Below are 15050 nucleotides of genomic sequence, written 5' to 3'. Positions count from 1 at the left end.
TGCCGGCAATCATCCTCCATCAATGGACATTTACTAGAGGTATACACGAGTCGAGTTAGCTTGCTCGGATCAACTCGGAAAAGCTTGACTTGACTCAGATCGGAATTGTGTTCGAACCAAGTCAAGCTAGTTTTATTGAGCTTGAAACTTTTCGAGTTGAGTCTGAGTTGAACCTATATTGATCGGCTCAGTTCGGCTCGGATTGGATTGGATCGATTTTTGAGTGTGTGTATATATATATATATATATATATATATATATATATATATATATATATATATATATAAATTGGATGCTCAAAATATGTTTTAAAAAAAAAAAAAAAACATCCTAACCTCCAACGTCTTTTCGTCTCGGCCGTTCGCCCAATCCTAAAACCCTTAACCTCAACTTGAACTCGATTCTCTTCAGCGCCTGACCGGTGCCCGGCGACTAGTACCACTCTCCTCTCCACTATTTCTCGCCGTTCTTCAGTGCTCGACAATGATGTTGCTGACCAAGTGTTTGATGAAATGACTTAATACCTTTTTTTTTTTTCTTGATTTTTATGTTGTTTAGAAGGTGTTTGATAAAATACTCATAAAATCATTGTTGTTGTTTTACTTACAATGAGATTTTGAAGGTGCAGTCCATATTTTTGTGAAAATGTTGGACAGGTGAACTTGACTCGAATTCGGCTTGAACTAGCCCGAGCTTCTTACTGAACTGAACCGAGTTCGAGATGGGGTCAGCAAGTGGCCGAGCTAAGTAGAGCCGTGCCCAACTCGACTCCTGTACACCTCTAGCATTGACCACGGATGTGGATTGGTACTACCAGGCCCGTAGATACGAGCTCCATCGGCCGCCCATGCAAAACATGTTTGTTAACTGTTTGGCCGAGCAAGTACTCGACTGGGTTCTATCTCTAATGTCAGCGTGCGGTCCATTAAAATCTCCCCGTGCAAGGGGAGGAGGGAGCTCTATCGAGGCCAGGGCAGTACCCGGCGTGCGTCCTTTACCATAGGTTGAGAGCAATGGGGGTACGCTACCTCTGACGATTTCGGTAGTCCGGGGGCTACCAAACGGTTGTCTTTCTTAATTCACGAGATGATGTCCTGGAGAAGCGCTGAGGCGACTCCCCATGCGAAAGGAGTTAATCGTGGTAGACTCGCATATGAATAAGCGCAGTCATCAGTTTGGGACCACCGTGAATATGACCTACAACAAAAATCTAGGAATTATCAACATCAGGTAGGCCACCAAAATCCAGGAATGATCACCATCAGGTGGGTCGCATGTTTAGATTGAAGATAGACCGTTGGTTATCTTTCTTCTAACCATCCTTTTTTTTTTTTTTGAATTATTTATTTATTTTTTATTTTTTAATTTCAAAAACGAAAAAGTTCCAACCCGATGATTAGACGGGCTTGGTTTCTTTCACGGAGGCACCTGCCTGATGAGTCGGTTAGATTCCACACTCGTGTCTACTGTAGGCATGTGTGATGCGAATAGCCTGTTTTATATACAGTAGCGCGAGCGGCCCTGGATCTTACGTCCGTGTAGCATGCCATGCTTAAACAGAAGCTCAGAGAAAAAAAGATCTTCTTAGAAGGGAGAGAGAGAGAGAGAGAGAGAGAGGATGCGTGTTTTGTGAGACTGGCAAAAGCTACCTGTCATGCACGCTTCTTATCTTCGGTCACTCCTCCCTCTCTTTCAAATTTCTACAGCAGATGGAGATTCATGAACCAAAAGGTGAAAACAGTTGAGATAGCGAAAGGCAGACAGATATGCATTAACAGAGAGAACATGAAGTGTTGTAAGCAGTCCGAGTTCTCTTCTTCGATTTCAATTTTAAAATTCCCCATGCCCTATATAAGATAGAGATATATATAGAGAGAGAAAGATAGAGAGAGAGATATGTCGTTAGATTCGCTACTGTATGATCTGTATCTCACAGCTATTCCTTGATCTGGCTTCTCCTGAATCATTAGAGTGACAGAATTACAAAGATAAGTAGAATGAGAGACTTTCCTACACAAAACAGCTATACTCTCCAACAAGAAACAAGTATATAGCAATAGAGAAAGAGCTACAACAAAACATTTATAAGTATATACAGAGAAAACACACACACAAACACACAGAGAGAGAGAGAGAGAGAGAGAGAGAGAGAGAGAGAGAGAGAGAGAGAGAGATATTTCAGTTCTCTTTCATGGAAACCACAACCACCACCAACAATGAATCATCTGCACCACACGCAAAACACCCCCAGGTTTGGGTCAGTGGCCCAATCATCGTAGGAGCTGGCCCGTCCGGCCTTGCCGTTGCAGCCTCCCTTCGACTGCACTCGATCCCATCCATCATCCTCGAGAAGGCCGACACCATCGCTCCTCTCTGGCGGCACCGTACATATGACCGCCTCTGTCTCCACCTCCCCAAGCCCTTGTGCGAGCTCCCCCACCTCCCCTTTCCTTCACATTTCCCAAATTACCCCTCTAAACAACACTTCCTCTCCTACCTGTTATGTTACGCACAGCTCTTTTCCCTCCGCCCTCACTTCTGCCACACCGTCACTGACGCTCGCTACGACCCCTCCCACTCCGTCTGGCGTGTCACCACCACTGACTCGGCCCAGTTCGGTGACCCGATCGAGTTCATTTCACGTTGGCTTGTTGTAGCCACTGGAGAGAATGCCGAGCCCATCGTGCCGGAATTGGCAGGAATTGAAGCATTTGTTGAAGGGAAGAAGGCGGTGCATTCGTCGGATTACAAGACCGGTGGTGATTATAGAGGGAAGAAGGTGTTGGTGATTGGGTGCGGAAATTCAGGCATGGAAGTTTGTTTGGATCTCTGCGAGCATGGCGCCATGCCCTTCATGTCCGTCAGGAGCGGCGTATGTTAGCTAAATTCATTGTTCCTATTTCATTTCTTCTTCTTCTTCTTCTTCTTTTTACAACTTGTTTTGGTATGGGGTCTTTGTAGAAATCTCAAGATTTTTCTACATATTTCTACTTATGGTTTTGGTTTTTCTCTGTCCCGAGCTCATGACAGGTGTGGGTAGTACCCAAACCCTGTCCTTTTTTTGAAATGGTTGTGTTTGATTTGGTCACTGTTTTTTGGTCTCCCTTAGTTGTATGATTTTTTATTGTTTTATTTTTATTTTTTTAAATAATTCCGACTTATGTTTTTGTTGTCTTTATTTTTATTTTTATTTTTTTGAATATTTTAGGTGCATATTCTGCCAAGAGAGATGTTTGGAATGTCTACTTATGTGTTGGCAATGAAGCTATTGAAATGGCTCCCAGTGAGGATTGTCGATAGGTTTCTATTGATGGTGGCTAAAAGAATGATTGGAGACACTGAGAAATATGGACTGAAAAGGCCTAAAGTGGGGCCCATTGAGCTCAAGAACACAACGGGGAGAACGCCGGTTTTGGACGTCGGGACCCTCGCTAATATTAAGAATGGGAGAATCAATGTAAAACACCAAATACCCTTCTTCCTTTTTGGCATTTTTATTCTATTTTCAAACCTTACTTTCTTTAATTTTTCTTTTTTTTTTTTTCCAATGTTAGTAGTCTCTCTTTCTGTGTTTATAATATGCAATAACTCTAGCTAGCTTTTTTAAGGTGTTCTTTTGTCCCTCTCTTGGTCTTCTATTTCTAACTCTCTTTTTTCTTTTTCTTTTTTCCTGTGTATGTGTGTGTTCTCATTCTAATTACAAGATACAATTTGCCTTGTATTCTTAGATCGTTCCTGAAGTGGAATCTCTAACGAGCAAAGGAGCCAAGTTTGTTGATGGAAGAGAGATGGATTTCGATTCTTTGGTTTTTGCAACTGGTTACAGGAGCAATGTTCCTTCCTGGCTTAAGGCAATAATCTCTCCAAAATAGATTTCCTTTTCTTTTTCTTTCTTTTTTTCTTTTTTTGGCAATAGATTGAAGTATATGTTCTCTGTTTAGTATATGTTGATTAATTTTAGCTCCAATATTACGTGAATTTTCCTCGAAGAATTCAATTATTGTCTTCTTTTTCTTGGAAACCAATGTCGGATCGAGGGGCGCAGATTCAGTTAGGTTGGACCTAACCGAGTTCCTTCAAGTCTTTTTGACAGCCCGCCTCAATGTATGCATATGCACGCCGTCTATCCATTTTGCTATCTTATTTGTGGGCATTGACCCTAAAATGAAGCGAATACAAATCTCAGGTCAACCACAATGCAAGAAATATAAATCATCAACACCCACCAATAAAAACTTCCTAGGGTCCACCCTAATATTTATTTGCCATCCAAGCTGTCGATAAGATCACACGGGCCAGGATAAAAGGCAAATATAAATATCAACTTGACCCAAAACTTCTGTGCCTGATCAAAAGTTTTTAATGGTCAATAACCACTCTTTCCTGTGGAGTGGTCCACCAAAGATTTGATATATATATATATGTTAGTTTTGAGTCCATGCTCTAAAATGAGCTGACAAAATGGATGAACGGAGACATACAACACATGCACACATACATTGAAGTGGGCCCACAGGAAAGACCTGACGGAACTCCGTTGGATCCCTACTCACTATATCGGCTCCCCCAACGGAGGAAAGTTGTGTCCGTCCAAAACCAGGAGGCACATGACTGAGGTTTAAAAGATGCATCAGGTGTGCCCTTATGTCACTTATGTTCACTTTCGAGATATGAGCTCAACGGCAGGGCCAACCATATGGGTGGTGAAGATCTCGCCCAGATGCACCACGTGTACGGCTTCCGATATTGGAAAGGAGAAGGGCTCTTTCTCATTTAATGTTTGTGTTTCGTTTGGACAGAGGACGTTGATTGCCTACAAAAGCCTGCAGAAACTTTCTGAGAGGAAAAGTTAGGTGGGGCCACCCTGATGTTTGTAAGAAATTCACCCGGTCAAACCCTTTTGCCGGATTAAGATATAGACTAAAAAAATAAGCGGACCAAAAACTCAAGTGGGCCACACCACTGAAGATACGGGTAGGGAAATGCCTTCCATGTAGACCTCCCTGAGGTCTACGGGTAGGGAAATGCCTTCCATTTAAACCTCCTTGAGGTCTACCTTGATTTTTATAAACCTCCTTATATCTCTTCGTTTTGTTTTCAAGTTTGAATATTTAAGGAAAACAGAACTTGGTTTCTTCATCAATAGTTTTCTTTTCAATTTATTCTGCAATTTTATTTTTTTTCTTTATTACTTCATTGACCATAGTCATTCACCCATTCCCTAGGGGTTTTATCTTATAATTATATAGTTATAACCAACATTCACTTAAAAGATATGCACTTTAGTTTTTAACCTAATCTTTGTTATTTTATTTTATTTTGTAGGACTCTGATTTTTTCACTGAGGATGGCAAACCCAAGGCTCCATTTCCTAGTGGGTGGAAAGGAGAAAATGGGCTATATGTTGTAGGATTCACAGGAAAAGGCCTCCTTGGCACGGGTTCTGATGCCGTTAACATCGCCCAAGACATAGCCAGAAAATGGAAAAACACATCAGAGGACAAGAATTTCATCATTTACACCCATCCATCCTAGCGATCCAAAATATTAGAGAATTGGAAAAGAAAAAAAGAAAAAGAAAACATCAGAAAGAAAACGGAAGGTTATATGTATTTTGTATGTAAGGAGGGGTATTGAGGCATACACGAGAGAAGAAGCTTGTGTGAATTCTCACCTGTACATGAAACCCTATTTTTGCATGGGATCTTCTTTTGTCCTATATACACGGGGGCATATAAGAGATACAAAAGGGAGAAGTGTTGTTATCTTGCATTGCGTCTGGATACTGTTATGTGTTGGCTTTTCTATGAAATTCTTGTGTTGTCTTTTCCTTTAAGCACTTGTTTCCCAAATTCCAACTCCTTGGGTCTCTCTCTCTCCCTTCCCCCTGATGAAATTTGTCCTTGTTATGGAGGGGGTGGCTGTTTCTCAGCCATTCATCTTGTCTCTATTGGGTGTGGCTGTGGGCTTGAAATTCTTCTGTACTATCTGATACAGCCCCATCACTTGCAAACAGCATATGATTCAAAAGAATCAAATAAACTCAGTAGGATGCACAAACGGAAGAAAGAGGGGAGGGAAAAAATGTAGGTGGGTCAGAGACGGACCCAGATTCCCTGCTATTCGCAGGAAGTACGGGAAGCCAGGTGGGGCCCACCGTGATGTTTGTGGGAAATTCACACCATCCTTATGTTTTTCCAAGATATGGGCCCAAAAATGATGTAAATCCAAAACTCAAGTGGCGGTGCGACACGAAAACATGGTTAGGTAAATGTCCACTGTTAAAATTGAGGTAGAGCGGACACTCTCATGACAAAGATAGACCAGAGAAGGCTCGATTGGAGGCAAAAATGATTCAGACTGTCATAACCTTAAATCAATTGTACCTCACATATGAGAAGAGTTTTTCAACATATTATATATGATTTTGGGGCAAGACCTACTTAAGTCAACCAACCCCACTATGTCAGGTCGCCCATGCCGGATTTGCAAGATTCTAGTAGGTTAATGGTCAAAAGTCCAAATTAATTTTGTTTTGACTATAAATAGTAAGTTTTAGTTCGAACATAACTTCTGATCCTTTGAGTTATAGAAGTCATTCCCAACATGAAAATGGCTTGGAAAAGTTGGGAGAATAACTTGGGTGGGCTGAATTGTACACTATTTTTGGCAAAAAATCTTGAAGCCTAGCAGGAATAGAGGTGGTTTAAAAATAGTAAGTTTATAATTTATAGTAAGTCATACGTTTAAGGTATTTAAGTTGGAGTAGTCTGAAACTTCATCCTAGGTTTAAGTTATTTAAAGAATTATAATTTCAATTTTTTAAAAATCATTAATCAAGTTATTTTGAACTTATTAGGAATTATTCTTTCTTTTATCCCTCTTTAATTCGAGGAAGCTATACAAGGAGTTGAGAGAGCTCCGTGTACTCAGAGTAGTTATCCCCTAAGAAAGGCAGTGATTGACCTTATCACGTCCATCCCTGCACCAAAAACCTATGGTTAGGTAAATGTCTACCATTGAAACCTTTGTGACATCCACCGTGACATTTATTTACCCCCTTTACCATTCTCAAGGTCATACCTAAGAGCATAAACTGAAAACACACAAAAAAAGAAAAAAAGAAAACGAAAAAGAAAAAAGAAGAAAGAAGAACCTTGATTCAAAACTTCCGTCCTCACAAATCACGTCCAATTCTCTTAGAATGCAGCCCTCTTGAATTTTGGTTTTGCATTATTCCTGTGGCCATGTACCCATTCTGCATGTCACAGGCAGGAATTTTTTGCCTGCTGCGATGTGATTGGTCTATGTTGTCACCAACATTACCAACACTATTGCACTAAATGCAGTCAGTGATAATGTGGCCCAATCACATTTCAACAAGCCCAATATCCTTCCCTGTGGCAAGCAATGGATCCATACTCATCCTAATATGATTCGGAAAAAGGATAAATAGAGTGAATTTCCCCCAAACATTATAGTGGCATTATAGAAAGCTTTGGCAAAAAAATAAAAAATAAAAAATGGATGAACAGAGTATATTTCTCGAAAACATCACTATGCTCTTCCCAACTTTACCTTGTATAAAGTTTTTGCAAAAGCTTTAATAGGCAATCTGCTTTTATGGCTAATCTCTGCTCGTCAGAGACTTAGTGTGCCTTTGCCCCCCGTAGGATGGTACGCCCCACTTTGGATGGAGCATACCACCAGAAGTGCACCAGTATGCTGGGCGGGGTTGAGCGGTCACTGAAAAGCGAAAGATGAGTGGTACAAATTCGACTGGTGAAATCGGGCGATTAAGACGCGCGGTGTGACCGTTATAGCTTCTGGATGTACGTCCATCCACAATGGACTCTACAGCTTGGACGGTCTGGATTGAGTGTATGTCATACCTGTGGTGTCGAGTTTCCACAGTTAATGGTCTTCTGAAAAAGCAAAAACAAAAAAAAAAAAAAAAAAAAAAAAAAAAAAAAAAACAATCAAAAAACAACTGTACACCAGAAACTTCTTAGCGAAGCATTTTGCATAAGCCAATTTATTCAGACCGTCCAATGGTTTGGCCACCTATGGATGAGTACCAGCCTAAGAATACTGCTCCATCCAATGGTCCTGATCAATTATCCAACAAATTTGGATGTTCTCTATGTTGCCTCTCAGTTTGTTTTTGTCACGTGTGGTGCGTGCGGCCATGCTAGAATCGATTGTGCATCTCGATTCAAAACGAATAACTTTGACTCTAGGCGTCGACACCAGTAGATACATCGAATGCGATTGTATATGAACAAGACTTGAAAAAATCAGTCATCTGTCATCTATTTAGCCACTCGCAGAAGATTGTTACGAGACAATTATGTTACTATGAGAAGGTGAGATTCTTCCTCCAAAGATGGGTTGCATTTTTCCTTTCATAAGAAAGAACTTTTAGTATACTAGGCAATACTAAACAATCACATAGAAAAAAAATACTCATAATCAATCGTATGACAATACTACAAAGAGTCTTTCTAAATGAAGAATTGTTTGGATTGAGACAGAAATAGTCCAATGTAAGAGCGTAGAGTCGACTTACAACTAAAGATTATCACTACTCCTTAAATATAGCTAAAATTATGATAAGGAAAGATAAATTGATTAGTTTGTTTAGTTGATATGAGATCATTTGTTCTGCTAAACTTTTTGTTATTAATAGATGTCTTCTATGCTTTTCAAATGCTCTCTCTTTATTTCAATGGTCACGGTAGTTGAATAATTGTCATGTCAGTCTTTCATATCCTTTTGCCTCTTTGTATTCTTCTAACTATTCATCTTCTCTCGACCGTCTTCTGTCCCTTAAACTTCTTAGTTGTGCTCCATTATCAGATGATGTGTATCATCTAGCTCAGTGCTAGTTGTCATTCTATAAAAAAATTTCAATTATCTTTGAAGATCTTATGGCAACCAAATAGTCTTTTTATCCCATCGAGTAGCCAAGAATTATTGGCTTTCTTTGCATGGATGGTGTATAATGGATATTTATGGCAACCAAATAGTTTTTAGTCTATACAGGCACGCCAAATGTTTTTGCTTATTTTACACGACCAATGTACAATGGATATTTATGGCAACTAATTAGTTTTTAGTCCCACTGGGCATGCCAAAAATTGTTGCCTCTCAGTTTATTTTTGGTCTTACATGGTGTGTGCAACGTGCCAGAATTGATTGCACAACTCGATTCAAACTGAACAACTTTAACCCCAAGCATTGAGATAGGTGGATACTTCAAATGCGATCGTATATAACCAAGATTTGAGAAGATCAGTCGCCTATTTGTTCACACCCCCAAGTGTAGGGTCGCGATGTAATAATAATAATCTCGGTTAGACCGAAGTCGAATCCACTGGGACTGAACTTGTACGTTTCTAAAAGTAACTAGAATTAGAACTAGAAGAAGATGTGAATTTAAATCTAAAATTATAGAGAGAGTAATTGTCACGCCCCAAACTTGGAAACCAGGCTCACAAAATTCCCGATTATCGAATCCGGTGCTGACAGCCTCCGTAGTACCCCATTCTCAGCTCCCAGCGTATATACGCCAGATTCCGATCCTGGGATCCTACAAGGAGGATTTTCCAACGTACATTTATCTCGTAATGAGCATAATCACAAGATTACCCAAATCACAGAGGCAAACATCATCATCACATATCCACTAATATAATCGTTTGAGTACAATACTAAAAGAAGAATACATATATAAGATAAATCAAAGCTCCAGAAGACCGCTGCATGCTTCAGGCTCAATGCTGCTGCAACCTAACATCACCTGCACGCATCTATCGTGCATAAGCTTATAGAAACTTAGTGGGTGGTGAAAGTGTGTGCATAAGGTAAGTGCTAAGTAAGCAATATCAGAGTAATCAGAGTAAGCGAAAATACTAATAAACCCATAATCATGCAATATCAGAAACACTAGCAAGATCATAAATCATACGAAATCAGAGTAATACGAAAACATACTAATAGGCCCATAAATACCATCAGTCTTATCCAGGCTATGCAACGTAGAAATATAATAAAAACAATATCATATATTGATGAAGCAATGTATATCAATTATGCAATGCAGAGACAACAAGCCAAATATCAGATGCCGCTGATGCAATTCAATATACAAATCCTGATGAGTCCACGAATACCGTCAGTTGTATCTAGGTCATATAAATGCATAAACATAGTAACTCGAAATGCCATATGCGGCGAATGTAATGCGATATGTGGTGCGAATGGAATGACCATGCTGGAGTGTGAAGTCGGGATGATAGTACGTAGTATCGCAGGCTATGGGGTCTATTACAAGGGACTTCTATCCAAACTAATCTCATACTTAAATTTGGATAGTCAGACTCAATGTGGTAAACTCCTGATCTCAAGTTAGTCGCGTGCCCCAACTGAAATCCTGGCCATTGCGAAGGTACACGTAACAAATAGGTGCACACCACCAACCCAAGTGGATAGTGAATGAATGAATGCATGAATGAGTATGCAACTCCTGCTCACTAAACCTACATATCAGTATAGTTCATCTCTGGGATCACACCGGGGTTTAGTACACTCCAAATGACATTGCCGCTCTCCTAGTTGCACAGTCCAAGTGAGCGTAAGAAACCTCACTATCCGCCTGGCCAATAGTCTGTCAATACCTATCCAGTACGTCGATAGCGGACCCATTCTCGAGCTGGTCAAACTCAGCCTAGTATTGCCCCCTACCCTAGGGCGGGTAAGGCCACACCCCCTCCCAACCGACTACGACACAGTAGGAGACGCGGCCTCTTGGTATTCAACACTCGGACGCTCATGTATCTACTCGGTCTCGACGTTGGGCGTCTCCTGGCCACGGAGGTTTAGAGATTTTCACCCAGGGACATCTATGATGCCCGTATGCTAGAACCAAACATTTTCGGTATCCCATTTGGCCATCCACGATATGCCTGTGGAGGCTACGGCCCTGATGTCACTAGGGCGTACAGTAATCATAATGCGAGATGCATGAGTCATACAATCCAGTCATGCATTAATCCTCCGCATACCACGTGCTCATGTGAAATAACCTCCGCCTATCAGGGAGTCTCATAACAACATGCGCAATGACATATGCAATGATCAACCACATCTCATAATAAACATGCAGATGATGCGTATGGGCATGTATCATGATGTTATGCTGTCACATATTCATAACCGGTATCATCAACCGACATCGACAATCGACCTCGACAATGTGGACATTTAACCAACATTGCCCCCAAGGAATGGTCCACATAGAGCCAAACATATAATGGGCCCACGGCCTCACACAAAGGCCTGATATACAACACAGTGGGCCTTACTCAAGGGACACATATACACAACAGGCGGGCCCTGCTCATGGGCCTCAAATACATGACATGTGAGCCCTACACATGGGTCTCGAATACATCGAATGGGCCATGAATACATCACAATGGGCCTTTCTCATGGGCCTAACATACATCATAATGGGCTCCATAGCCTGGTCCTCAATTACATCCCAATGGGCCACATCGCATAGGCCTCATATACATCATACTAGGCCTTAAATATGGCCTGAATGCACATCACAACGGTCCTCAAATACGGGCCGCATATACATCGCATTGGGCCTCAACAATCGGCCTCTATATTCAGCTTCAATACTCAGAATCGACACTCGGGATCGGCCTCAATAATCGGTACCGATAATCAACATGTATAAACAAGGAGGGGTCCATAGATGGACAACTAATCAATAATAATGTAAAGATCGACTCTCGGCCGTGGTTATATCAATCCGATAGCACGGAGCCATCTGTCTATGGCGAATGGGGCCCACTTATTTGGGTTAACCCATGAAGAGAATGGGCCTAACAAGGCCTAAGGGAGGGTTACAATGAGGACATTTAACCGTCATTGCCCATCAATGTGGATATTTAACCAACATTGCTCCCAAGTAGTGGCCCATGTAGAGTCAAACAAAAGGTGGGCCCAAATATCCAACAGGTGGCCTCAAATAGTCATCATAGGTGGGCCTTACACATGCAGCATGTGGGCCTACATATTACGGTGGGTCGATACATTGGGCCGCACCATTAACCTAATATGCACATCACGGTGAGTCACATCATTGGGCAGCATCAATGGGCGTCAATCCAACAAGTGGGCCGCATTAATGAGCCATACTAATGGGCCTTATACACATTAAGTCGGGCCTCGATAACTGGGCTGAAAACATGTATTAATTAGACACGACATACGGGCCTGGAATTCATCGCAATGGGCCTCGACCCATGGGCCGAAAATACATCTCTATGGGCCTTACCAAATGGGCCATAAACACATCCTAATGGGCCTCAACCATGGGCCTCTAACATATTATAACAGGCCTTGCATCAATGAGCCGCACTAATGGTGCTCATGCACATCAAGTGGGTTGCATCAATGGGCCGCACAAATGCACAATAGGTAGGCCCTGCACATGCAGCAGATGGGCCCCACCAAATGGTTAGTGTGGATATATAATTCATACATCTAGTGGGTCACACATCCCACGGACAGTGTGAGTAAAATATACATTGAGGCTGGCCCTATATGACCTGAACGGTTAGGGTGGAACATATGAGGTGGGCTCTGCTCACGGGTTCCAAATACATTACAATGGGCCTCATCCCATGGGCCATAATTGCATCACCACAAGCCTCCTACCTGGGCCTCATTTACAACATAATGGGCCTCTCACACGGGCCAAAATACATCACAATAGGCCATAACGATGGGCCTTATATATATCAAGTGGGCCGCATCAATAGGCCACACTAATGGGCCTCATAAACATCAAGGTGGGCCGCATAACATGGACCGCACCAACGGACCAACATGCATCAAAGAGGGCCACATCATATGGACTGCACCAATGGACCTCATATGCACAACAGGTGGGCCCTACTCGTGAGCCTCAAATATACAACACGTGGGCCCTACGCATAGGTCTCGAATGCATCAAATGGGCCATGTATCTGGGTCTCGAATATATCAAATGGGTCACGTATCATGGGCCTTATACATAGCACAATGGGCCTTGCCCATAGGCCTAATACGTATCATAATGGGCCTCAGATTCAAGCAAATGGGCCCCATCATATGGGCCTCAAATATACATTACCGGTGGGCCTAAAATATAAATTACAGGTGGGCCTCCAATCGGCTGAAAATATATCACAATGGGTCTTATCAAATGGGCCACAACTACATAACAAGTGGGCTCTGCACATGACCCTCAAAATATCAAGTTGACAGATCATCTGTACCATACCACGACGAAATTGCACGGTGTGGCCCACCGTGATGTATTTTGAGATCCAAGCTATTCATAAATTAACATATGGATAGATGAAGTGAAAACAAATATCAACTTAATTGGAAACTACTGTGGCCCTTAGGAATTTTGAACGGTGGATGACGCTGTCCACTATTTAAATGGTGGAGTCCACTTGAACTTTGGGATCTGACTCACTCATTTTCCCATGCCATAAAATGATCTCACAGGTGGTTGGACGGTATGGATACAGTGTGTGCATTATGGTGGGCCCCACCGTCTAAATAGTGGACGGTGTAGAAATGCATACATCAATGTGGGGTCTGTGGCCTACTGCGGTCAAGAGGAGCAACAATATAGCTCATGTTCATGCAGCTTGCTGCACTTAAAAAGGTAGAGGTGGGTCTAACGTAGGGCCCACCATCAGGTATATATAATATAATATAATATAATATATAATATATATAATATAGTATAACACACACACACACACACACACACACATACATATACACACACACACACACACACACACACACACACACATCAACGTGTATTCCACACGTGGGGTGGGTTAAAACCCACATATCATGGTGCGCTCCGCACCAGCATATGGATGGTCTGAAGCAAGTCAAGGTGGGTCCCACAGAATTTGGTGACGTCAACTGCTGGTGGGACCGACCCTAACGTTAATTTGCACCCAACCTGTTGGCAAGGTCACATAGACCTACAGCCTACTGCAATGTTTCTATGCCAACCAGACTATTCATAAGGTCACGTGGACCAGGGGGCCCACTGTAATATTTATTTGCCATCCAAACTGACCAGGGGCCCACGGTCAGGGGCCCACTATAATGTGGTTCGCAAATCCAACCCACCCATTATGTGTGTCCCACTTGGCTGAGGGTTCAGATCAAGTTTCAACCGCATCTAAATTTCAGGTAGGCCCCACCAAGTGATTTATATGTTTTAGGCATGTCCTCACATGATTTTAGATGGTATGACCCACCTGAGTTCCGTATACGGCTAATTTTTGGCAGGGGGCCACTGCCCTAAGGGCCCACCCAATGCATGGTGTTGATGTTCGAAACGCATCATGGTGGGGCCCACAGCTGGCGCCGTGAGGCCTAGCTCGTCTGTCCGCCGCCCACTAGCGCAGGACGCTGCTGCATCCTCAGTAGTAGCAGCAGCGGTTGCTTCATATATATATATATATATATTTAAATCTATTTTTCTATAGATTTTCCTAGGTGGGGCCCACGTACGAAATATCCAACCCGACCATTGGGTTCTACAGCTCCAAATCGACCTAATGAGACCAATATATGACATGTTTTCGATGAATAGAAGAATCACGGTGGCTTTTAATGGCAATACCACTATTTCCTATCGTATGACCCGCTTGATTGTCAGATCGGTCTCAAATTTCAGCTCAACGCCTAAAATAGGCTAAGGAATGGGATAGATGGTGTAAATTAGTTCTATACATCAAGGTGGGGCCTATATGAGTGACCCACCCTAAACTTTAAAAAGCAATGCATATATATATATATATATAGATATATATATTAGCTGTCAGAACATGCCCATGCCAGTACACACACTTCATGTTAGCCACCCTCACGTCCAGCGTCCCTGGACGCTGGAAAGCATGGATAAACACAGTGGTCAGTCCCACGTGGACGTGGCCCGCATTTCATCAAGG

General features: G+C 42.2%; 1 protein-coding gene across 1 annotated transcript; it reads left to right on the top strand.

Moving 5' to 3' along the window:
• The first annotated feature begins 1616 nt into the window (after positions 1 to 1616).
• Positions 1617 to 5772, top strand: LOC131248909 (indole-3-pyruvate monooxygenase YUCCA8-like). Its single transcript, XM_058249419.1, has 4 exons — positions 1617 to 2872; positions 3209 to 3457; positions 3729 to 3851; positions 5326 to 5772. Exons 1-4 carry the CDS (start codon positions 2192 to 2194, stop codon positions 5533 to 5535), a joined length of 1263 nt encoding a protein of 420 aa, XP_058105402.1. The 5' UTR covers positions 1617 to 2191; the 3' UTR covers positions 5536 to 5772.
• The last annotated feature ends 9278 nt before the right edge of the window (positions 5773 to 15050 follow it).

The sequence above is a fragment of the Magnolia sinica genome, chromosome 6 (assembly GCF_029962835.1).
Source record: "Magnolia sinica isolate HGM2019 chromosome 6, MsV1, whole genome shotgun sequence".
Taxonomy (NCBI): Eukaryota; Viridiplantae; Streptophyta; class Magnoliopsida; order Magnoliales; family Magnoliaceae; genus Magnolia; species Magnolia sinica.
The sequence above is the reverse complement of the archived record's forward strand: the minus strand, read 5'-3'. Positions and strand labels throughout refer to the sequence as shown.

What these genes read in the sequence shown, in the direction of transcription:
- LOC131248909 (XM_058249419.1), top strand. Translation starts at nt 2,192, where the DNA reads ATGGAAACCACAACCACCACCAACAATGAATCATCTGCACCACACGCA. An exon ending in TCATGTCCGTCAGGAGCGGC is followed by an intron (nt 2,873 to 3,208) that starts GTATGTTAGCTA and finishes TGAATATTTTAG; the next exon opens with GTGCATATTCTGCCAAGAGA. An exon ending in ATGTTCCTTCCTGGCTTAAG is followed by an intron (nt 3,852 to 5,325) that starts GCAATAATCTCT and finishes TTTATTTTGTAG; the next exon opens with GACTCTGATTTTTTCACTGA.